Source organism: Coregonus lavaretus (assembly GCF_964263955.1).
Source record: "Coregonus lavaretus genome assembly, chromosome: 32".
NCBI classification, from domain to species: domain Eukaryota; kingdom Metazoa; phylum Chordata; class Actinopteri; order Salmoniformes; family Salmonidae; genus Coregonus; species Coregonus lavaretus.
In genome coordinates this window covers 29712461-29737689 of record NC_140019.1, presented here as the reverse complement: position 1 = coordinate 29737689, position 25229 = coordinate 29712461, and the positions used below count along the sequence as shown (strand labels likewise).

Below are 25229 nucleotides of genomic sequence, written 5' to 3'. Positions count from 1 at the left end.
TTTGCTCACTCTTGGCATTCTCTCAACCAGCTTCACCTGGAATGCTTTTCCAACAGTCTTGAAGGTGTTCCCACATATGCTGAGCAATTGTTGGCTGCTTTTTCTTCACACTGCTTACACTGCTCTCCAACTCATCCCAAATCATCTCAATTGGGTTGAGGTCGGGTGATTGTGGAGACCAGATCATCTGATACAGCACTCCATCACTCTCCTTCTTGGTCAAATAGCCCTTCCACAGCCTGGAGGTGTGTTGGGTCATTGTCCTGTTGAAAAACAAATGATAGTCCCACTAAGCGCAAACTAGATGGGATGGCGTATCGCTGCAGAATTCTGAGGTAGCCTTACTGGTTAAGTGTACCTTGAATCCTAAATAAATCACTGAGAGTGTCACCAGCAAAGCACCCCCACACCATCACACCTCCTCTTCCATGTTTAACGGTGGGAACTATACATGCGGACATCATCCATTCACCTATTCTGCATCTCACAAAGACACAGCGGTTGGAAACAAAAATCTCAAATTTGGACTCATCAGACCAAAGACAGATTTCCACAGGTCTAATGTCCATTGCTTGTGTTTCTTGGCCCAAGCAAGTCTTTTCTTATTATTGGTGTCCAGTCTCCTCTGAACAGCTGATGTTGAGATGTGTCTATTACTTGAACTCTGTGAAGCATTTATTTGGGCTGCAATTTCTGAGGCTGGTAACTCTAATGAACTTATCCTCTGCAGCAGAGGTAACTCTGGGTCTTCCTTACTTGTGGCGGTCCTCATGAGAGCCAGCTTCATCATAGCTCTTAACTGACATTCATGTCTTAAAGTAATGATGGACTGTCATTTCCCTTTGCTTATTTGAGCTGTTCTTGCCATAATATGGACTTGGTCTTTTACCAAATAGGGCTATATTTCTCATGTTATTTTGGCATTAATACGTGACACATATCAGTTTGCAAACAATGTAAAATAATAATAATAATTGAGTTAATAAAGTCGCATACAAACATGGTCTCTTTTTTCTTTCTTGAGTAAGGCAGCTCCAAAATGCAGTTGTTTGAGCCTAGCTCAGTGCTTTCTGTGGTGGTGGGGCAGCCAGCTGATAATATGCAGTGTAAGGGTTGGTAATGTTCTCTAGTTGCGCAGTGATTGGCTCAGTGTTCTGTCACTGATGGGAACACTACGTCACCGCAAAATCTATGGGGAGAGCTTGAAAATTAAAGCCCCTTGGGTGCTGCCATAGAGTTACATTAGAACTGCCCATCCAAGAAGGCTCAAGGTCATTGGCCACAGATAAAATGATGTCAAATCACATTATATCTACTGTAGCATTGATTGGACTGATCATGTCAACATCATACTTTCAAAATCTTAGCTAGCAAGCTAGACAAGCAGTCGTCATCATGAATCACATGGACAATCTATGAAGAGAAATGATAGATAAAACGTATTGGTACTCATCGGCCATTGGACATAAACATGACACAACTATTTGGAAATCGCAAATTCAACAATGAGTGGTTTGGAAGGAATCAGTGGCTAACTGCAAGCGTTGCAAAGCAATCACTAGCCTGCTATTCAGTGGAGTGGATGTGTGGTCCAAGTCTGGGTTTAAGCAAGTCAGCCATATCAGCTATGTTTTTTAAAAGGCAGTAAATGAGGCTGAATGAACTATTTTGCTGCCAGACAAGACTCTGCTGATAGCCAGGTGTAGCAGTGGTAAGGATTCAAATCAGTTTGTGGGCACCGTTTGTCACCGTTATAGTGCAATTATTGTATTGTTTAGTGTTGTGTTGTGCAGTGGCTTTGCTGGCATTCAGAAAAAGGAAAAAAAACAGAGTTTGCCCCACAAAGATTTACATGCTAAAATCGCCACTGGTCACTGCAAATTTGTAGTAATGGCAAGATTAAAAAAGTAGAGTAGTGAATTTATCCATCATGATGGGAATTTCTTCTGGATGGTCATCAATTTCTGTTAGAACTAATACGAGTATTTGAAAGGACTATAGCAACATTGATAGTTCAATATACCTGTAGTTCCATTTTTTTTCTTTGCAGCTACAACTGTATAAGTCTCAATGACCCTAGCGGCGCCTGGCATCACCCAGTTGGGCACTACACTATGTGTTTGCGGAGTACACTCTTAGAAAAAAGGGTTCCAAAAGGGTTCTTTGGCTGTCCCTATAGGATAACCCTTTTTTGGTTCCAAGTAGAACCCTTCTTGGTTCCAGGTAGAACCCATTTGGGTTCCATGTAGAACCCTCTCTGGAAAGGGTTTTACATGGAACCCTAAAAAGTTCTCCCTGGAACCAAAACAGTCTACCTGGAACCAAAAAGGGATCTTAAAAGGGTTCTCCTATGGGGACAGCCGAAAAAACCTAGTAGAAAGAGGAGGAAGGGAAGCGCCACTAAGGTACACAATAGTAAATGTTGGTAGACAGAAGGTGCTCTTTGGTCAAGGGGGTGAATTGGTCATCAAAAAGAAAGGAGGACCAAGGCACTCTTCATATAATTAATTAAAATGCCTTTATTAGTATGGCATTTTCAATAGAAACAAGATTTTTTATTTTTTTTTGGTCTTCTTTTGAACAGCTTTTCCAATTAGCCCTAATTTGAAGAGGGAGTGGTTACAAAGTTGATTGGACACACCTAGTAAGCAATACTATACACATTAACAAGTGAAATACTGTAACTATGTTATCATACAAATACAACTCCAAGTTAGAAGTATCAGAACACTTAGAAAGGTAGTTCTAACCTTAAATATGACTAGGAAAAGTGTCAAAAATAAGAAAGCAATATATTCCATAGTACACTAGAAACCAGCAAAACATGAACAACAGTCTAAACATAGCTGAGGGCAAATGAGCACAATGTCCACTAGATGACAGCAAACGGACCTATCACAACCCTACAGGAAGGGTGAGAAATCCATATCTTCATTTAAACCAGGGTATTTAGTAGCCTGTAGTTTGTAAATCCAAAAAACTTTCCCTTTGGTTTAACTGTTTCAGACGGTCCCCTTTTCTAATAGAGGTCGGTATATGATCAATACCCATATATTGTAGGGAGGCAGGGTTACCATGGTGTAAGGACTTGTAGTGCCTTGCCATGGGGTAGTCCTCATTGCCTACCCGTATGGCGTACTTGTGTTCCGCTAAGCGGTCTTGAAGGCATCTCTCTTCTTTCCATTGTAGAACACCTTGCACTGTGGACATTTCAATCTATAGATGACATGAGTGGTTTTGCAGTTAATTAAATGCTTGACGTAATACTCCATTTTGGAAGCTGTGTCAACAAAATACTTTTTCTGTGCAATGTTTCTGCAATGGTTGCACTGGTTACATTTAAAAGAGCCCTTGGGTTTGTGGTCAAGCCAAGTTTTTTGAGAGTCACCCGGAAGATAACTGTGGACTAATTTGTCATTTAGGGTAGGACATCTCTTAAAGCTTATGACTGGTGGCTCAGGAAAGACTTGGCGTAGTAGCGTATCACTTTGGATGATTCCCCAATTAATTTTAATGATTATTTTAATGTTCTCTGCTTCAGTGCTGTATTTTGTAACAAAATACACTCTCTCTGATGTATTACGAGGCACTCCCCTTTGGAACAAGTTCTCTCTGTCAAGTAATCCAGCCCTTATACCTGCATCTTTCAGGACCTGAACGCTGTAACCCCAATTCAAGAAGCAATTCTCCAATTCAGCAGATTTGACACTGTAGTCTGTTTCCTGATCACAAATTCTGCGGACTCTTTGGAATTGGCCATATGGAATATTCTCGTTTAGCCTTTTGGGGTGAAAGCTGTCTGCCCTCAGAATGGTATTCCCATCTGTGGACTTCCTAAAGATTGATGTGTGCAAACAACCTTTGTCATTTTTACTAATGTCGAGGTCCAAAAAAGTAATGTTATCCTTGCTGTACTCCATAGTTAGTTTGATGTTAGGATTAATGCTGTTAAGGTATTGGTGGAAGGAAATAAGTTCATCTTCTGAGCCAGACCAAAACAGGCAAACATCATCAATATAGCGTCCCCACCATATAATCCGGTCAAAGAAATGGTTATTAGAAGGATCCTAAATGAAGTCATTTTCCCATTTACCCAAGTACAAACCAGCGTAGGAAGGGCTGTAGCAAGCTCCCATGGCACATCCTTTGACCTGTTTAAAAATACGGTCCTGAAAGATAAAGATGTTAGAGCACGGCGCTTGTAACGCCAAGGTAGTGGGTTCGATCCCCGGGACCACCCATACACAAAAATGTATGCACGCACGACTGTAAGTCGCTTTGGATAAAAGCGTCTGCTAAATGGCATATTATTATTATTATTATTATTATTATTATGATTAAGAGTCCATTCAGTCAGTGAGACAATGAATTCTGTAGGAGGCATCTCAGTTTCAGGTCGGGACTCAAGAAATGGTGCATAGCTGCCAAACCTTGTTCATGTTCAATGGTGGTGTATAGAGACCCCACATCCGTGGTGACTAAAAAGGAAGCTGTACCTATATTATTCAATTCCTTAATTTTGTTCAACACATCTGTGGTATCTTGAAGATAGGCTGGGAGTGACGTCAGAAAAGGCTTAATAAAGTAATCAATGTACTTAGAGATGGGTTCTGTCAGACTTTCATTACCACTAATGACTGGCCTGCCTGGGGGATTTTCAAGATTTTTGTGTACTTTTGGAAGAATGTAAAAAGAAGCCATACGCGGACTGCCATTGAAAATACATTTGAACTCATTGTCTGAAATGTAGCCATTCTCCTTAGCTTCTGTGAGGATCCCTTTCAATTCAGTTTTTAGGTCCTCTGTAGGGTTGAAGGTAAGAGATTGGTAGAATTCTTCATTGTCTAATTGACGGTAGGCTTCTGTCACATATTTGTCTTTACCCCACACTACTGTAGCGCCACCTTTGTCTGCTTTTTTTAACCACTATCCGTTCATTTTTGGATAATGATTCAACTGCATCCCTCTCTGTCTTAGAAAGGTTACGTCGTGTTAGGTTGGAGTCAATTTTACCCTTAAACAGATTCTCCACATCAAAATTCACCTTCTTGGCAAATTTATTTAGTGTGGCATTCTGGACGATGGGACAAAAGGTGGACTTGGGCTTAAAAGGTGTTTCTGAGGGACAAAAACTGCCTGACCTGAGACACTGGCGTCTGTAGTTGGAGAGATGTTTTGCTTGTACCAGGCCTTCAGATGTAGATTCCTGTAGAAACTAAATAGGTCAATCTTTGTATTAAATTCATTAGTTGAGTATGTGGGGGCAAAGGACAGTCCTTTAGACAATACCCTCACGCAATCATCAGAAAGGGGGTTCTCCAGAAAGGTTGATCACAGCCTTGTTCTGGTCCTGCTCCGTGTGGTTGGATAGTCTTGATTTCTTCCTCCCCCTGCGTGTTGACCTCTTCTGCGTCCTCTCCCTCTCTTGTTGAGGTACCTGCGTGACTCCTCTTCCTGATCTTAAAAATCTTGGGAGGAGCTGGCCTCTGAGTGTCTGGGGTGATCCTCATCGTCACTGCTTGTAAAGTTGAAAGAAACAGATCTAGGCTTCCTCCTCCATTCTGAATTCTTGCGCGTTGGTTTTCTCCAGGCAAAGACCTTACCATCTCTATAGTCTACTTCATCTCTTCTAAATTTTCTTAGCTTATCTTGCTTCAATGTCAGAGTGAATGTGTCTACTTTCCCTTTCAAGATCTCATCACATTGTGCTTTGTTGGAATTGTCACTGTGTTCTGTGATTTTCCTTTTTACTTCTTCAATTTCTGTTTGGACTACTTGTCTGTCCTTTTTAGATTATTCTATTAGAAGTAGCATTAGGTCAAAAGAACACTTGTTGAGAATAGCCTCCCATTTATCTCTAAATTCAGTTTTACGTTGTGCTCCAGTAGCTGGAAACTTCATAATACGCAGTCCTCTAGGGATTAGGCCTTTCCTCCAATAGTCAGACAAGGTGATAGAATTGAGGTCAAGTTTGGTGTCTTTCTCCATAAGGTGTTGCAAGTCTCTGTAAGCCTTGTTTAAATCCAATCCAGTATTCTCTGTGGCTGTCATCTCATCTAGCAGTGAGGTAGTGGTAATAATCAGTTGGCCCTCTTCATGGGAATAGGAAAATCTTGTAGCCTCTTGGATAAAATCCATAGTTACAGTTGTTAAATGTCCCCCAAAACACAGAAAAAATGACTGTGGAGCAGCTTCCTCTAAGCACCACCCAAGTGCTATGCTTACCTAGTAGAAAGAGGAGGAAGGGAAGCGCTACTAAGGTACACAATAGTAAATGTTGGTAGACAGAAGGTGCTCTTTGGTCAAGGGGGTGAATTGGTCATCAAAAAGAAAGGAGGACCAAGGCACTCTTCATATAATTAATTAAAATGCCTTTATTAGTATGGCATGTTCAAGAGAAACCTTTTAGGTTCTAGATAGCACTTTTTTTTTCTAAGAGTGTCGTTTACCACAGAGCCTACAGAGAGGCTGGCAAGGAGTGTTTCCTTATCAACAGCTCCAGACCTGTCTTCCTGACCCAAGACCGCCCCCACCACCATCCTCCCAAGCTTGCTTCATCTGGGCCTTCCTGCTGACGAGCCATGGACTGTGACGAAGAGGACTGTGTGCTCAGATGGTGGAGTAAAGACAGGAGTCTGAGTCCCTTAAAGACACACTCCAACTATTTGTTAACTTTTCTTATTTTTTACAATATCCCACATATAAATACAGTAATGTACACACACTTATGGGTAACCCTTTTTTAGACACAAATGCATACTTCATGGAGTAGGCCATTCAAGTAGTTGGTCTCCCGAGTGGTGCAGTGGTCTAAGGCACTGCATCGCAGTGCTAGCTGTGCCACTAGATATCCTGGTTCGAATCCAGGCTCTGTCGTAGCCGGCCGCGACCGGGAGACCCATGGGGCGGCGCACAATTGCCCCCAGCGTCGTCCAGTGTATGGGAGGGAATGGCCGGCAGGGATGTAGCTGTCACGCTCGTCATAATGATTGGACCAAGGCGCAGCGTGATATGCGTACATCTCTTTAATAGTGTACTAGCAACACGATACAAAACAATAAAACGAAACGTGAAGTCCTCGGTCATGAACAGAAACCAACACGGAACAAGATCCCACCAAACACAAGTGCACAACAGGCTGCCTAAGTATGGTTCCCAATCAGAGACAACAAGCAACAGCTGATTCTCGTTGCCTCTGATTGAGAACCACCCCGGCCAACATAGAACCACATAACCTAGAACAGAACATAGAAAACGAAACATAGACACTACACAAAGAAACTAACACCCTGGCTCAACATACAAGAGTCCCCAGAGCCAGGGCGTGACAGTACCCCCCCCCCCCAAAGGCGCGGACTGCGACCGCGCCAACAAAAACCCAACAGGGAAGGGGCCGGGTGGGCATTCCTCCTCGGAGGCGGATCCGGCTCCGGGCGTAACAACCCCCCCGTAGCGCCCCTGGTCTGGTCCCGCTGGCTGGAGCTGGACTGGACATCGGTGGAGCGGATTGCTTAGGCTCCGGTGTGGAGCAGCTGACCGGTACCTGACCAGGCACCGGTGAAACAGGCACGGGCTGTGCCGGACTGACGACGCGCACCACAGGCTTGGTGCGGAGAGCAGGAACGGGCCGGACCGGGCTGACGACGCGCACCATTGGCTTGGTGCGGGGAGCAGGGACGGGCCGGACCGGGCTGACGAAACGCACCACTGGCTTGGTGCGGGGAGCAGGAGCAGGCCGGGCTGGCGACGCGCACCATTGGCTTGGTGCGGGGAGCAGGAATGGGCCGGACCGGGCTGACGAAGCGCACCACTGGCTTGGTGCGGGGAGCAGGAACAGGCCGGGCCGGGAAGGCGACGCCCACCATTGGCTTGGTGCGGGGAGCAGGGATGGGCCGGACTAGGCTGACGAAGCGCACCACTGGCTTGGTGCGGGGAGCAGGAACGGGCCGGACCGGGCTGACGACGCGCACCATAAGCTTGGTTCGAGGGGCAGGAACAGGCCGGGCTGGCGACGCGCACCATTGGCTTGGTGCGAGGGGCAGGAACAGGCCGGGCCGGGCTGGCGACGCGTACCAAGCCAGTGGTGCGCTTCGTCAGCCTGGTCCGGCCCATCCCTGCTCCCCGCACCAAGCCAAAAATACAAAGTTAAAAAAGATATATATATAAATTAATAATGTATGCACTCACTAACTGTAAGTCTCTCTGGATAAAATGACGTAAATGTCTGATGGTGCCCTCTGATGTCATCAGCCTCCCCCCTTGCTTTAGGAACAATAGAGGAGCAATCAAGAACAAAAGAGGAAAAGCCCCCCCCCCCCCCCCCCCCCCCCCCACTTGTGCCATGTCATGAGGACACCTGGACCACCTATTGAGATGTGCATTTTGTTAAGTAAATCAGGTGGTAAATGAGGTGAAAAGGAGACTGGAGTGTGACTTTAGGTTGGATGTCATCTAGACTTGCCCGCCTCTGTGGAAGAGTATTGTCCAGCCCCATATGTGTGTGTCTTTGTGTCTTTGACATTCTTAATGTAATGAAAAGCGCTATATAAATGTAATCTATTATTATTATTATTAGTGTTATTATTATTGTTATTATTATTATTCATAATAATAATATTATTATTATTATAGAGGAGGTGGGTGTCAGGCTGACTGTCTGTCTCTCTGATGCTCACAGTGTGTCAGCCTTGATGTTCCCACCCCCTCAAAACAACCCCAAACTGTGTGTGCGTGTGTGTGTGTGTGTGTGTGTGTGTGTGTGTGTGTGCGTGAGTGTGTGTGTGTGTGTGTGTATGTGTGCGTGTGTGTGTGTGTGTGTGAGTGTGTGCGTGAGTGTGTGTGCATGAGTGTGTGTTATCAGAGATACTGTATACTGTATAATGATGAGATGGTCTTGTCTTCGACCCTAACAATGGGAGTCGTTGTCTGTAAGTCGCTCTGGATAAGAGCGTCTGCTAAATGACTAAAATGTAAATGTAAATGATGTCCGAAAGGCGGGAAGGGAGGCATTCTACTTAACGGTCTACTTATCACTGTGTTCCCGTGTGGCCAGATTATGACGGGAATGGACCCTCTCGCTTGGCCTCTTCCTCTTTGTTGTTGTGCAAGCAGGGACGGCTTGTTCAATAGGGCGATATGGGCGACGCACTGCCAAACGGGAAAAGGAAGGGATTTTTTTTCTAATCAATTATATCACGGCAACAGCAGTTATCAGTGTTCACGTCTGATCTGCCAGCCACTAAATGTCAAATCAGGCTAAAGTCGTGCTTCAAATGGCCCCGCCCGTTTTTGGGGCGATTTCAGTCAAGTTGAAAATCGCCCAGAAGTCTCTCATAGCCTGTCATGTAAAATCTATTTTTTTCACATTTCAAAGCTTTCAATACATTCTCTATGGGTGTCTGTGGGCTTGCACTTACGCGCTTTCGTCATACGTGACGTAACGTTGAACGTAACTAAGACAATGGCGGCTAGAAGCGTCTCTGTTGCGACCTGCAGTGCGGCGTTATTTTATGTTTTTAATTTGTAGACTTAGTTTACAAACATTCTGCCAACCATGGATTTCCAGTGGTTGGTTTTGGACTGATCTTGTTGATCGTGTACATACCCGCTACGAACGGACTAAATAATGAAAACGCTGCTGGCAGCTGAATCCCAATACAGCTGGGAGACTTGGCTGGATGAGTCCCGGACAGAGAAGTGGAGCCGGCCACCTTCACCCTGGTCAGAGCGGACCGCGATCCTGGTAAGAGAGCGACTCTGTACCCCGACATTGAACTGCTTTCTGTGTCATTGCGACCTTACTATCAATTCAATTCAATTTAAGGGCTTTATTGGCATGGGAAACGTGTGTTAACATTGCCAAAGCAAGGGAAGTAGATAGTAAACAAAAGTGAAATAAACAATAAATATTAACAGTAAACATTACACTCAGAAGTTTCAAAAGAATAAAGACATTTCAAATGTCATATTATGTATATATACAGTGTTGTTACAATGTGCAAATAGTTAAAGTACAAATGGGAAAATAAATAAACATAAATATGGGTTGTATTTACAATGGTGTTTGTTCTTCACTGGTTGCCCTTTTCTTGTGGCAACAGGTCACAAATCTTGCAGCTGTGATGGCACACTGTGGTTTTTCACCCAGTAGATAAGGGAGTTGATCAAAATTGGGTTTGTTTTCGAATTCTTTGTGGATCGCTGTAATCTGAGGGAAATATGTGTCTCTAATATGGTCATACATTTGGCAGGAGGTTAGGAAGTGCAGCTCAGTTTCCACCTCATTTTGTGGGCAGTGTGCACATAGCCTGTCTTCTCTTGAGAGCCAGGTCTGCCTACGGCGGCCTTTCTCAATAGCAAGGCTATGGTCACTGAGTCTGTACATAGTCAAAGCTTTCATTAAGTTTGGGTCAGTCACAGTGGTCAGGTATTCTGCCACTGTGTACTCTCTGTTTAGGGCCAAATAGCATTCTAGTTTGCTCTGTTTTTTTGTTTGTTCTTTCCAATGTGTCAAATAATTCTCTTTTTGTTTTCTCATGATTTGGTTGGGTCTAATTGTGTTGTTGTTGTTGTTGTTGTTGTTGTCCTGGGGCTGTGTGGGGTCTGTTTGTGGTTGTGAACAGAGGCCCAGGACAAGCTTACTTAGGGGACTCTTCTCCAAGTTCATCTCTCTGTAGGTGATGGCTTTGTTATGGAAGGTTTGGGAATCGCTTCCTTTTAAGTGGTTACTATCTGCCCCGTGAGTTCCCCCAATTGTTTGTTACCGTTGTGTACTGTTGATAATCACAAGTTTACTGGAGAACTGAGACCAAGTAGAGACTTTGGACAGGGTGGATATGGTATAATAAAGGCAGTTTATTCAGAGGTAAAGATATCTGGAATCGCGTGCACGGACTCGTGCACGTGTGTAGGTCACCTAAATCATCAGAAAAATTGCCCCTCCTGAGAATTTTTTCAGGAGCCGCCACTGTGTGCAAGGTATAACTTTTTAATGGCTCATCTTTCCAGCCTAGTCACACACATCGTAATACTGGGTCCAATAGGGGGAGCTGACAAAAATCATTGGCTTAGGCCTACATTTTACACAATTTCTGACCTGACCTCTGAATTTATGCAATCCAGCAAAACCAGCTGGGATATGTGGTAGGCATTTTGCCAAAAAGAGTGACCAGGGCTCTTAGCCGAAGCATTTGCAATGCTTTTTGACTCAGAGGTGTAACACCCCACTTGGGACATTCTGTGTGAGGGGTTCCTTTGTCAGGGGCTCTAAAATCAGCACCAAGTTTAAACAAATGAGATTTTAAGAGATAAGAAAGGTTTGCTTCCATCAATTGCTCTCAGCTTCAAGGACCATCTCTGTAGTGTACTCACTGGGCAAAAACTGGTTGAATCAATGTTGTTTCCACGTCATTTCAACAACAAAAAATGCAATGTGATTGTCACGACCTGGCTCTGGGACTCTGTTATGTTGAGCCAGGGTGTGTTGTTTCTTTGTGTTTTGTGTGCTAGGGTGATATTCTAGTGCTTGTGTTTCTATGTTGGCCGGGGTGGTTCTCAATCAGAGGCAACGTGAATCAGCTGTTGCTTGTTGTTTGGGCATTGTCATGTGTGGGATCTTGTTCCGTATGGTTTGTGTTGTAACCAAGGACTTCACGTTTCGTATCGTTTGTTGTTTTGTTCGTGTGGTGTTCTCTAAATAAGAAAGTATGTTCACATTCCACGCTACGCATTGGTCCTCTCTTCCCGACGACCGTGACAGAAGATCCCACCATAACTGGACCAAGCAGCATGTCCAGGAGCCAACGCCAGAGGTGACTCTGAAGGATATCAACCTCGACTGGGTCAAGCCACGGGAGGAGGAGAGAGGCTGGACTTTGGAGCAGTGGAGCAAGAGTCTGGCGAGAGCCATGGAGGCCTGGCCCACGGGGAGGAGAGACGGCCAGAACATTTTTAGGGGGGGGGCTCACGCCGTGGACGACGGGGCAGCAGGAGGCCGCCAGGTTACGGGAGTCACTGGTCACCAGGGGGAAGGAGGATGTAGAGGCACGGCGAGAGGTACTGGGGTGTGTTGCCAGTCCGGTCCGGCCCGTTCCTGATCCCCGCACCAAGCCTGTGCTGCGCGTCGCCAGCCCGGTCCGGCCTGATCCTGCCCCTTGCACCAAGCCAGTGGTGCGCTTCGTCAGCCCGGTTCGGCCCGTCCCTGCTCCCCGCACCAAGCCAGTGGTGCGCGTCGTCAGCCCGGTCCGGCCTGTTCCTGCTCCCCGCGCCAAGCCAGTGGTGCGCTTCGTCAGCCCGGTTCGGCCCGTCCCTGCTCCCCGCACCAAACCAGTGGTGCGCTTCGTCAGCCCGGTCCGGCCTGTTCCTGCTCCCCGCACCAAGCCAGTGGTGCGCTTCGTCAGCCCGGTTCGGCCCGTCCCTGCTCCCCGCACCAAACCAGTGGTGCGCTTCGTCAGCCCGGTCCGGCCTGTTCCTGCTCCCCGCACCAAACCAGTGGTGAGCTTCGTCAGCCCGGTTCGGCCCGTCCCTGCTCCCCGCACCAGGCCAATGGTGCGCGTCGTCAGCCCGGTCCGGCCAGTCCCTGCTCCCCGCACCAAGCCTGTGGTGAGCGTCGTCAGTCCGGCGCAGCCCGTGCCTGTTCAACCGGTGCCTGGTCCGGCACCGGTCAGCTGCTCCACTCCGGGGCTGGAGCGGTCCGCTCCACCGGTGTTCAGTCCAGCTCCGGCCAGCAGGGCCAGACCGGACCAGGGGCGCTTTGGGGGGTTAGAGAGGGAGTGGGGGTCATGCCCGGAGCCGGAACCGCCTCCGAGGAGGAATGCCCACCCGGCCCTCCCCTGTTCGGTTTATGTTTGGCGCGGTCGCAGTCCGCGCCTTTGGGGGGGGTACTGTCACGCCCTGGCTCTGGGACTCTGTTATGTTGAGCCAGGGTGTGTTGTTTCTTTGTGTTTTGTGTGCTAGGGTGATATTCTAGTGCTTGTGTTTCTATGTTGGCCGGGGTGGTTCTCAATCAGAGGCAACGTGAATCAGCTGTTGCTTGTTGTCTCTGATTGGGAACTATACTTAGGCAGCCGTTTGGGCATTGTCATGTGTGGGATCTTGTTCCGTATGGTTTGTGTTGTAACCAAGGACTTCACGTTTCGTATCGTTTGTTGTTTTGTTCGTGTGGTGCTCTAAATAATAAAGTATGTTCACTTTCCACGCTGCGCATTGGTCCTCTCTTCCCGACGACCGTGACAGTGATGCCGTTCAATCAATGTGGAAAACTGATTGAATTTGCAAAAAGTTATCAACAAAAGGGAATTTCAAGGTTTTTTTCACCCAACTTTTAACCTAAGTCCAATAACACAGTGACATTTTTGGTTGATTTCAAGTGGAATTCACGTTAGTTGACAACTCAACCAAATGTAAATCAAAACTAGATGTTGAACTGTCTGTTCCCAGTTTATTTTTTTATTTTTTATTTAACCTTTATTTAACCAGGTAAGCCAGTTGAGAACAAGTTCTCATTTAAAACTGGAAGGAGAGTTTACAGTCTAACCAGACATCTAGGTATTTGTAGTTGTCCATATACTCTTGGTCAAACCCGTCGAGAGTAGGGATTCTAGTCGGGTGGGCAGGTGCCAGCAGCGTTCGATTGAATAGTTTTACAATGTGTTTAAGAGCATTGAAGCTCGTTTGGAGGTTTGTTAACACAGTGTCCAATGAAGGGCCAGATGTATACAAAATGGTGTCGTCTGCGTAGAGGTGGATCTGAGAATCACCAGCAGCAAGAGCAACATCATTGATATACACAGAGAAAAGAGTCGGCCCAAGAATTGAACCCTGTGGCACCCCCATAGAGACTGCCATAGGTCCAGACAACAGGCCCTCCAATTTGACACATTGAACTCTATCTGAGAAGTAGTTGGTGAACCAGGCGAAGCAGTCATTTGAGAAACCAAGGCTATTTAGTCTACCAATAAGAATGCGGTGGTTGACAGAGTCAATAGCCTTGGCCAGGTCGATGAAGACGGCTGCACAGTACTGTCTATTATCGATCGCGGTTATAATATCGTTTACGACCTTGAGCGTGGCTGAGGTGCACCCAGTGGGTTGTGACTGGTTCAAAGTCATTGGACTGGTTCAAAATCAATATGGCAATGGCATCAATGATCAATATATAAGGCCAACAAATCACACTATAGTTCAAGGTGTAATTTAAAGTGATACCATGTCCAGACCCTTGTTGATGGAAAACCATATACAGGAAGTGTTGCACAACCAATCAGGTCATTCTTACATTTCAAAGGCACCAAGCAAAATGAATAGTTCTGTTCATTTAATCACATCAGTCACTACATGTTTCATGGTTAGGGGAAATAAGACAAACTCTTGTCACAACAATAGCAACATAGCAAGATGATCAGAATCAGCTTTGTTTTGGTACGTCTCACTCAACTTTGTAAGTGCATGCCTAACCAATTGTCTTACTGAACTGCAGAATTTTTAAACTGAATGTGTAATCAAAGTCTTAGACTATTGGAAAGTAGTGCAGTAGTGCAGAAAGAGGATGACATACTGTAGCTATATCAATGTAGTTGTGACAGGAAATATCAACATATCAGTATGTTTCCATGGTTTTAAGGACATTGGTTAGGCTTTCTCCTAGACCATTTCCAGATAGCTCTGACCACTTTGGCAATTATTCTGCAAATTGATGTCTGTAGTTAATGTATTTGCAAAACTTCTTTCAAATCTATTGCTGTCCTGATTCAAAATGAAGAAGTTCATCAGCCAGTTCTGCTGACCACTGTTCAGCTTGGAGACTCCATATCTCTATCATGCCTATTCGCTGATAACAAACATTTTCAAGTCCTGTACTGGTACAAGCAAACTATTGGTCAAATGCCCCATGTTGTGGCAGCTATTACTGATTCTTCAAAACCTGTTCTTTCTGGAAAGTTTAATAACCCACGTTTTAAAGTGGACAAAGCTGAAGACATCTCTCATCTCGTTAGCAGCAATATCAGCACATCAGATGAGCTAACCTACTACTGTGCATTGGGAACAAAGTATTATACATTATTGCAAATAGAGAAAAATGACTGGGGCTGATCAACTCACATTTTATTTGAAATACATTTCAATTGCAACAAACTTTACAATAGAACAATAGGTAAATTAGTAATCCTTGTTGGCTGAGTCAGAACGGCTCATAGGGGCATGTCTCCTGAGTCTATAGCGGAAGGCAGTTTGATGTACAAGTACACCTCCGGGACAGGACACTTAACCCAATCCATCTCCTTTATGCTGATTGCCAAGCAGAAAGGCATTCGGTCCCACTTTTAGAGTAATTGGTGTGACTCGACCGGGGATCAAACCCTCAGCCTTCTAATCTCAGGGTGGTCACTAAGCACAAAGCCACTGAGTTGGCTCACAGTTAAACAGTATGTCTAAATAATGGGCTGAGATACAAGAGATACGATCCAAGAGGAGAACATTGAATCACTAAGGAAGTCTAAAATAACAATACAATCACAGATTAAGATTAAAGGCCAAGGTAAAAATGTAGATTTTCCGGCTTGATTTAAAGACCTCAATGTTTTCTGACCCTCTACCTGACAGGACAAGCCTTTCCATAACAGTGGTGCTCTGATAGAGAACACTCCTAGAAGAACAAGCTTATTCTATTATACATTATAGTATCAGTGAGGCTAAAATGTCATGACTGTCTGAATACATTATATACACCTATATTGACAAGAGTTTCCTGACCAAACTACACCCATTCCTCTGCACATAAACAAAGTTTCAATTGATTTGACATGATTTGAAAAGTCACACACTTGTCTATATAAAGTCCCACAGTTGACAGCGCATGTCAGATCATAAAGCAAGCCATGAGGTCGAAGGAATTGTCCGTAGAGCTCCGAGACAGGATTGTGTCGACGCACAGATCTGGGGAAGGGTGCCAAAACATTTCTGCAGCATTGAAGGTCCCCAAGAACACAGTGGCCACCCAGACTCTTCCTAGAGCTGGCCGCCTGGCCAAACTGAGCAATCAGGGGACAAGGGCCTTGGTCAAGGAGGTGACTAATACCCCAATGGTCACTCTGACAGAGCTCCAGAGTTCCTCTGTGGAGATGGGAGAACCTTCCAGAAGGACAACCATCTCTGCAGCACTCCACCAATCAGGCCTTTATGGTAGAGTGGCCAGACGGAAGTCACTCCTCGGTAAAAGGCACATGACAGCCCGCTTGGAGTTTGCCAAAAGGCACCTAAAGACTCTCAGACAATGAGAAACAAGATTATCTGGTCTGATGATACCAAGATTGAACTCTTTGGCCTGAATGCCAAGCATCACGTCTGGAGGAAACCTGGCATCATACCTACGGTGAAGCATGGTGGTGGCAGCATCATGCTGTGGGGATATTTTTCAGTGGCAGGAACTTGGATACTAGTCAGGATCGAGGGAAAGTTGAGAAAGATGAAGTACAAAGAGATCCTTGATGAAAACCTTCTCCAGAGCGCTAAGGACCTCAGACTGGGGCGAAGGTTCACCTTCCAACAGGACAACAACCTTTAGCACACAGCCAAGACAACGCAGGAGTGGCTTCTGGACAAGTCTCTGAATGTCCAACCTGACAGAGCTTGAGATAATCTGCAGAGAAGAATGGGAGAAACTCCCCAAATACACGTGTACAAAGCGTGTAGCGTCATACCCAAGAAGACTCGAGGCTGCAATCGCTGCCAAAGGTGCTTCATCAAGGTACTGAGTAAAGGGTCTGAATACTTATGTAAATGGTATATTTCCGTGATTTTTTTATTCGTTTTTTGCTAAAGCTTTTACAAACCTGTTTTTGCTTTGTCATTATGGCGTATTGTGTGTAGATTGATGAGGGGGGGAAACAATTTAATCCATTTCAGAATAAGGCTGTAACGTAACAAAATGTGGAAAAAGTAAAGAGGTCTGAAAACTTTCGGAATGCACCAACTCCATATTAATGCCCATGATTTAGAAATGAGATGTTCGATGAGCAGGTGTCCACATACTTTTGGTCATGTGGTGTACATGGACATATAAAGCTAAATTCCCTCCTGCTACTAGTTGACATCAGCTAGCTCAGAGTAGGAGGACCACTCCAGAATACATTTTGAGCAGAAACATGGATGGAATTCCATTGTCTATTGTATAGTTTTCGGATATTGTGTTGTAAAATTGTAAAAGTTGATACGAAAGCAATGTCCTGAGATTTTTTTAACCAAAATGCTTACATTTTGTTTAAATAGAGATGATTGACTGAGATAATTTCATCCATGCTGTATCTGAAACAAAGTTCACTCCCAGTCTGAGTACCTGACATCAGAGTACACACTCTCCTGTGGTGTCTCTCTCTTCTTTCTTCCTCTTTTAATTTTCCTCTCAGAGAAATTCAATGCAGCATAATTCAACATAACTCCATCTTGATCCTGTGAATCATCAGCATTTTTTAAAAATAAATAAATGTAGTCATAATAATAATAGTAGTCAGGTAATTGGAGTATTCAGTATCATATTACAAATCATCTACCAACAGGCCAAGATTATAACAATTGTATTTATTTACCTGATCACGCTCGGTGGTTGAGTTGTCATGTCCATGCTGTGCAACACTCACTGTTAACATGAATAAAACACGCATCAACATGACAAAAGTCAAGATAGGTAAAAGTCAGAGATAACATACATGGTGACAAGTATTGTGTATTAATCGTAAAATGTATTAGGTGTTCAACTACAGTTTGTAATACCAAAGAGCTCACCTTCATAATGTTTACAAATTGGCTTTGTATTTCTGCTGAAGACGAGCATAATGATCACAATCACAAAGAAAACTGATGTCACTCCCAGTCCAATGACTACATTATCCAGAGATCTTTCTAAAAGGAAGAAAACATTTAATAATGAGAGTCAATATATACCACACTTATATTCAAATAAAATAATAAGAGAGATATATACCACCCTAATATTAAAATGAAATAGCAAGAGAGATATACAACCTTAAATTAAATTAATAGAGTAAGAGAGATATATACCACCTTTGTATTTAAATAAAATAGTAAGAGAGATCTATACCACCCTTATATTCAAAGAATATAGTAATTGACATATATACAACCCTTATATTAAAATAAAATAGTATGAGTGATATATATCACCCTTATATTAAAATAAAATAGTAAGAGAGATATATATCACCCTTATATTAAAATAAAATAGTAAGAGAGATATATATCACCCTTCTGGAGATGGTAGAGGAGGATCAGGGACTGTTCCTAATAAGTGTTTATTTGCAGTGACTTTTCAAGCGCTTTTCAACAGCCGTGGCATCACCCAGGTGGTTGCTACCTTTTTGGTAATGGAGGACCAGTACCTACGTAAAGGATCGGCTTCTATGGAGGAAGTGAATGCAGGAGAAGCAGGTGTGGTGCTCTGATGAGGGGCTCTCTCTTCATCTATATCCTGCCTTTCCAACCCAAACTTCCTCAACTCCCTTTCCCTAATCTGTCTAAGGACATTCAATCTCCATCTCCATCATTCTGATCTATCTAGGGACATTCAATCTCCATATCCACATTCTAATCTGACTAAGGACATTCAATCTCCATCTCCATCATCCTAATCTGTCTAAAGACATTCAATCTCCATCTACATCATCCTAATCTGACTAGGGACATTCAATCTCCATCTCCATCATCTCAATTTATATTTGTTGTGTTTGTCATTTTGTTTTGCTTTTTAACGCTTTGAGATTATTTTTCTATTAAAAAGTGCTATACACATTAAATACAATTGTTATCATTATCATATAAAAGACATGGATTGAAGGAGAGATTTGTTAAAATATTTAGTTTATATTTCTTTAAATTAGTTATTCATAACTATCAGCAAGTTGTATTTTGTTAACAGCATCTAAGAATTTACAGCTGAACATTCATTTCTGGTCAATGATGAGAATACTGTTATAGGAAAAGGCACATAGACCTCAACCACTGTGCTATACAATGACTGTACAAAACATTATGAACACCTGATCTTTCCATGACAAACTGACCAGGTGAATCCAGGTGAAAGCTATGATCCCGTATTGATGTCACTTGTTAAATCAACTTCAAATCAGTGTAGATGAAGGGGAGGAGACAGGTTAATAACGATTGTTTAGCCTTGATACAATTGAGACATGGATTGTGTTTGTGTGCCATTCAGAGGGTGATTTTTTTTAAATTATTGCCTTTGAATGGGGTAGGCGCACCGGTTTGAGTGTGTTAAGATCTGCAACGCTGCTGGGTTTTTCACGCTCAACAGTTTCCCGTGTGTATCAAGAATTATCCACCACACCAAGGACATCCAGCCAACTTGACACAAATGTGGAAAGCATCAGAGTCCACATGGGCCAGCATCCCTTTGGAATGCTTTCGACACCTTGTAGAGTCCATGCCCCGATGAATTGAGGCTGTTCTGAGGGCAGAAGGCGGTGCAACTCAATATTAGGAAGATGTTCTTAATGAGTTGTACACTCAGTGTATATTCACCACTTAAATATTTCTAAACATTATCCTCTCATTTCGACACTATAACTCATAATTTTCATTACCTACCAATTCTTAGGTTTGTTCCGTTGCCAAACAGGATCTCCCCACATGTGGCCACAGCACAGTAGTAAGTCCCAGCATCAGAGAGACTGAGGTTGTTCTTGGAGAGGTTGTAGACACAGCTCTGTGTAGGAGAGGGAGTCTCAGGGCTCTTCTTACACTCATCACTCCTGTTCCCAGGGGTGTAAATGACTCCTGGATGGGATTCCCCTGATCCGGCTCTGAACCAGTACACACTGTGTTCTCCTGTACAGGTCTCAGAGAGTACTGTACACTGTAGAGTCACAGAGTCTCCTGGATGGACTGGGTCAGAAACTGGTCGCTGCACCAATGAAAGGTGATTGTGTCCTATATTGTGTAATTGTATTGAGAAAATAATTATTCATAAGCTTGTAAAGTTGAGACGTCATAGAATTTTAAATAGTATACGGTTGCTAATTAACTGTAAACGTTTTCTTTATTTGTCAGTAATTATTCTAATTTATTTGCCCCACAGTCAGCCAAGATGCTTAGCTAGCCAGCTGAAGAGTTGTTTAGTTAGTTAGCTACCGTTTCTACACTCTTTTGCTAGCTATACCGTAACGTTGTCATTTCAAAAACCTGTCTACAAAAATGACGTGTTGTCTTTACATTTGATCATTATGACACTTATCCATGAATATCCACTTTCTGTGCATACTGCAGCCAGATTGTCTATAATTTTTCTGAACATCTACAACACATGGCAGTGTGCATCTACTGTATGTATAGCAATATACAAAAACACTTGGTGAACATTGAAATACACAATTTAAATTAAATTACCTTTCACAGCCAAAAATGTTGCATTTCCATAGTTCATCCCAAATATTGTCCCCATTCCACAAAAGTATGTTGCCTCATCTAATGTGCTGATATTTCTGATAATGAGATTGTACACATATTCAGATTCCTCCACTTTGAAACGTGGGTTCTTAAACTCTCCTTTAAGTACAGGTTCTGATCCATAGGATACAGATGCGACAATATTGGGCAGTTGGCCAACAGTTTGTCTGTACCAGTACAGGAATTGTTGAGATTCCGCTTTGGGACATGGCAAAGATACAGTGTCTCCAAATAGACGTGTAGTCACTGGTATTGGTTGAGGAGCATCTTCAGTCTGAATCAGGTCTGCCAAAATGTGAATGTTATCAGATGTCAATTTGAAATGGAAATGGACAATTTTCAGCCTATGAATAACATAGTAGTAAGTCATCAAACTACTGCAATTCAAATTACCTGACGCTATATCGGTCACATTGCTGTCCAAACTGAATATATTTCATTACCTTTAGATATGACTTTCCAGTAAGATAGTGTTATTCTTTACTGATTTTCTATTTTACTGTTCAGTAAAATACTAGTTGAGATTAGGACATGCACTTACACATTTGAGAGAGAAGTCCCCAAAGAAGGTAGATTCTGATCATCTTGATATGGACTGACTGTAGCTTTAACAACTGTTTTTCTTTGTTACTATGAATGACTGACTAAATGAAAATAATTGTGGGCTGTTTAAAATCTAAGAATGACTTGATTGGTTAGGGGAAAGACATGCATCACTTCCTGTGTAACGTTTCCACCCTTTTTCAGCCATGTACTGAATACAATCTAAAGATTTATGGTGTGCACTAATTTGTTGGCCTACTTTACAGCAAGATATTGCCTAGTGATGCCATATATCCCAGACACAGATTAAGCCTAGATCACGACTAAAAATATTTTCCATTGAAAGAGCTATTTAGTCCAGGACTAGGCTTAATCTGTGTCTGGGAAACAGCCACTAAAAAATTCACGCTAACTTTAGCCACCGATAGCTAACAATCAATGGAAGTGATAGGGCAATTGTGCAGTGTTCTTTTATGGAACAATCACCTTTAAGAGCATCAAACCAAATACGGAGTGTATTTGGCCATGAAAATTGCATGAAAATTGCCCCTATCATTCCCATAGATGTTTAGCTAGCTGTGGCTAAAGTTAGCTGAAGTCTGTATTTCCTGTTTAGAGAAAACCGACAAATGGATTACATTTTATATTGATACATAGACTACTTTCACGGTGAGGAACCATCTAACATGAAGTTGTAAAATCCTGAAAATCCCCTTTAATGCTGAGTGTGACTCAAAAATGTAAGGGGCGGCAGGTAGCTTAGTGGTTAAGAGCGTTGTGCCAGTAACCGAAAGGTCGCTGGTTCTAATCCCCGAGCCGACTAGGTGAAAAATCTGTCGATGTGCCCTTGAGCAAGGCACTTAACCCTAATTGCTCCTGTAAGTCGCTCTGGATAAGAGCGTCTGCTAAATGACATAAAAAATAAAAATAAATAAAATAAATAAAAATAAATAAAAGGTTTTAATATGAATTTTAATATTTTGTAACATTATAGGGTCAACTACAAATGCAGATTGTTTACATTTACTGACACGTGTGAGACTCTTAACATATTCAATAAAAAAAAAAAAAAAAAAAAAAAAAAAATATATATATATATATATATATATATATATATATATATATTGGATGCAAAGAGAAATACCAAATATATTACCAAATATACATATTCACAGATTTATGAAGTTTTCATTCTATGATATACAGTGGGGAAAAAAAGTATTTAGTCAGCCACCAATTGTGCAAGTTCTCCCACTTAAAAAGATGAGAGAGGCCTGTAATTTTCATCATAGGTACACGTCAACTATGACAGACAAAAATAGAAAAAAAAATCCAGAAAATCACATTGTAGGATTTTTAATGAATTTATTGGCATATGATGGTGGAAAATAAGTATTTGGTCAATAACAAAAGTTTCTCAATACTTTGTTATATACCCTTTGTTGGCAATGACACAGGTCAAACGTTTTCTGTAAGTCTTCACAAGGTTTTCACACACTGTTGCTGGTATTTTGGCCCATTCCTCCATGCAGATCTCCTCTAGAGCAGTGATGTTTTGGGGCTGTCGCTGGGCAACACAGACTTTCAACTCCCTCCAAATATTTTCTATGGGGTTGAGATCTGGAGACTGGCTAGGCCACTCCAGGACCTTGAAATGCTTCTTACGAAGCCACTCCTTCGTTGCCCGGGCGGTGTGTTTGGGATCATTGTCATGCTGAAAGACCCAGCCACGTTTCATCTTCAATGCCCTTGCTGATGGAAGGAGGGTTTCACTCAAAATCTCACGATACATGGCCCCATTCATTCTTTCCTTTACACGGATCAGTCGTCCTGGTCCCTTTGCAGAAAAACAGCCCCAAAGCATGATGTTTCCAACCCCATGCTTCACAGTAGGTATGGTGTTCTTTGGATGCAACTCAGCATTCTTTGTCCTCCAAACATGACGAGTTGAGTTTTTACCAAAAAGTTATATTTTGGTTTCATCTGACCATATGACATTCTCCCAATCCTCTTCTGGATCATCCAAATGCACTTCAGACGGGCCTGGACATGTACTGGCTTAAGCAGGGGGACACGTCTCGCACTGCAGGATTTGAGTCCCTGGCGGCGTAGTGTGTTACTGATGGTTGGCTTTGTTACTTTGGTCCCAGCTCTCAGCAGGTCATTCACTAGGTCCCCCCGTGTGGTTCTGGGATTTATGCTCACCGTTCTTGTGATCATTTTGACCCCACGGGGTGAGATCTTGCATGGTGCCCCAGATCGAGGGAGATTATCAGTGGTCTTGTATGTCTTCCATTTCCTAATAATTGCTCCCACAGTTGATTTCTTCAAACCAAGCTGCTTACCTGTTGCAGATTCAGTCTTCCCAGCCTGGTGCAGGTCTACAATTTTGTTTTTGGTGTCCTTTGACAGCTCTTTGGTCTTGGCCATTGTGAAGTTTGGAGTGTGACTGTTTGAGGTTGTGGACAGGTGTCTTTTATACTGATAACAAGTTCAAACAGGTGCCATTAATACAGGTAACGAGTGGAGGACAGAGGAGCCTCTTAAAGAAGAAGTTACAGGTCTGTGAGAGCCAGAAATCTTGCTTGTTTGTAGGTGACCAAATACTTATTTTCCACCATAATTTGCAAATAAATTCATTAAAAATCCTACAATGGGATTTTCTGGATTTTTCTTTCTCAATTTGTCTGTCATAGTTGACGTGTACCTATGATGAAAATTACAGGCCTCTCTCATCTTTTTAAGTGGGAGAACATGCACAATTGGTGGCTGACTAAATACTTTTTTGCCCCACTGTAAGTTCAAATGAAACTTCATGAATTAGGGTTAAAAATCTCAATTTTTTCGTCAAAAACGACATTTGAAATATATATACATTGTTATAAATGGTATATTAACAAAGTATTATAAAAAGAGATGACTGAACTAGATCATTAAATTCTTCTTAACAGTACTGACACATACAGTGCATTTGGAAAGTATTCAGACCCCTTCACTTTTTCCACATTTTGTTACTTTACAGCCTTATTCTAAAATGGATTAAATCATGTTTTCCCCTCTCCAATCTACACACAATACCCCATAATGACAAAGCAAAAAAAGGTTGAGAAATGTTGCAAATGTATAATAAATAAATAATTCAGACCCTTTGCTATGAAGACTCGAAATTGAGCTCAGGTGCATCCTGTTTCCATTTATCATCCTTGAGATGTTTCTACAACTTGACTGGATTCCACCTGTGGTAAATTCAATTGATTGGACATGCTTTGGAAAGATACACACCTGTCTATATAAGGTCCCACAGTTGACAGTGCATGTCAGAGCAAAAACCAAGCCTTGAGGTCGATGTAATTGTCTGTAGAGCTCCGAGACAGAATTGTGTCGAGGCACAGATCTGGGGAAGGGTACCATAACATTTCTGCAGCATTGAAGGACCCCAAGGACACAGTGGCCATTATTCGTAAATGGAAGAATTTTGGAACCACCAAGACTCTTCCGAGAACTGGCCACACGGAGAATCGGGGGAGAAGGGCCTTGGTCAGGGAGGTGACCACGAACCCGATGGTCACTCTGACAGAGCTCCAGAGTTCCTGTCTGGAGATGGGAGAACCTTCCAGAAGGAAAACCATCTCTGCAGCACTCCACCAATCAGGCATTTATGGTAGAGTGACCAGAAAGAAGCCACTCCTCTGTAAAAGGCACAAGACAGCCCGCTTGGAGTTTGCCAAAAGGCACCTAAAGGACTCTCAGACCATAAGAAACATGGAGTCACATCTGATTCGCTGAGAGGTACTCACTGTTTCCATGGATTAAAATAACAAAAGTCCAAATGAAGCAGATCTCACTTAGATGCAAGATGATTGACTAGAAATGTCTCACTATACACCACATTAATCAGAAAATTGGTGCCCAACAATTGGCAATATTATAGAGCTCACCTTTACAATGTTCACGTTCTGGCTTTGTATTTCTGTTGCAGATGATAATGACTACAATCACACAGACACACAAACTGATGTCACTCCCAGTGCAATTACTACAGGACGGGCCGGCATTGATGCTTTATACAATAGAAAATAAAATAATACAATATTGATAATATCGTTTGAAGGGGTGAATCCAAGATGAGAAAAAACAACAAAGTGATCCCCCCCACCACTTATGTTGATAAACAGCTAAGGGATAGTGCTGACTAAATGTAACACAGACTG

At 43.0% G+C, this 25229-nt stretch overlaps 1 protein-coding gene across 1 annotated transcript; it reads right to left on the bottom strand.

Annotated features, from left to right (window-relative positions):
• Nucleotides 1-17313: 17313 nt before the first annotated feature.
• On the bottom strand, nucleotides 17314-21059 carry LOC311107238 (signal-regulatory protein beta-2-like; the record flags this gene model as incomplete). Its single annotated transcript, XM_084149722.1, has 6 exons — nucleotides 17314-17445; nucleotides 17583-17632; nucleotides 17779-17895; nucleotides 19618-19959; nucleotides 20416-20760; nucleotides 21017-21059. The coding sequence occupies 6 exons, from the start codon at nucleotides 21057-21059 to the stop codon at nucleotides 17314-17316; spliced, it is 1029 nt and encodes a 342-aa protein (XP_084005848.1).
• Nucleotides 21060-25229: the final 4170 nt, after the last annotated feature.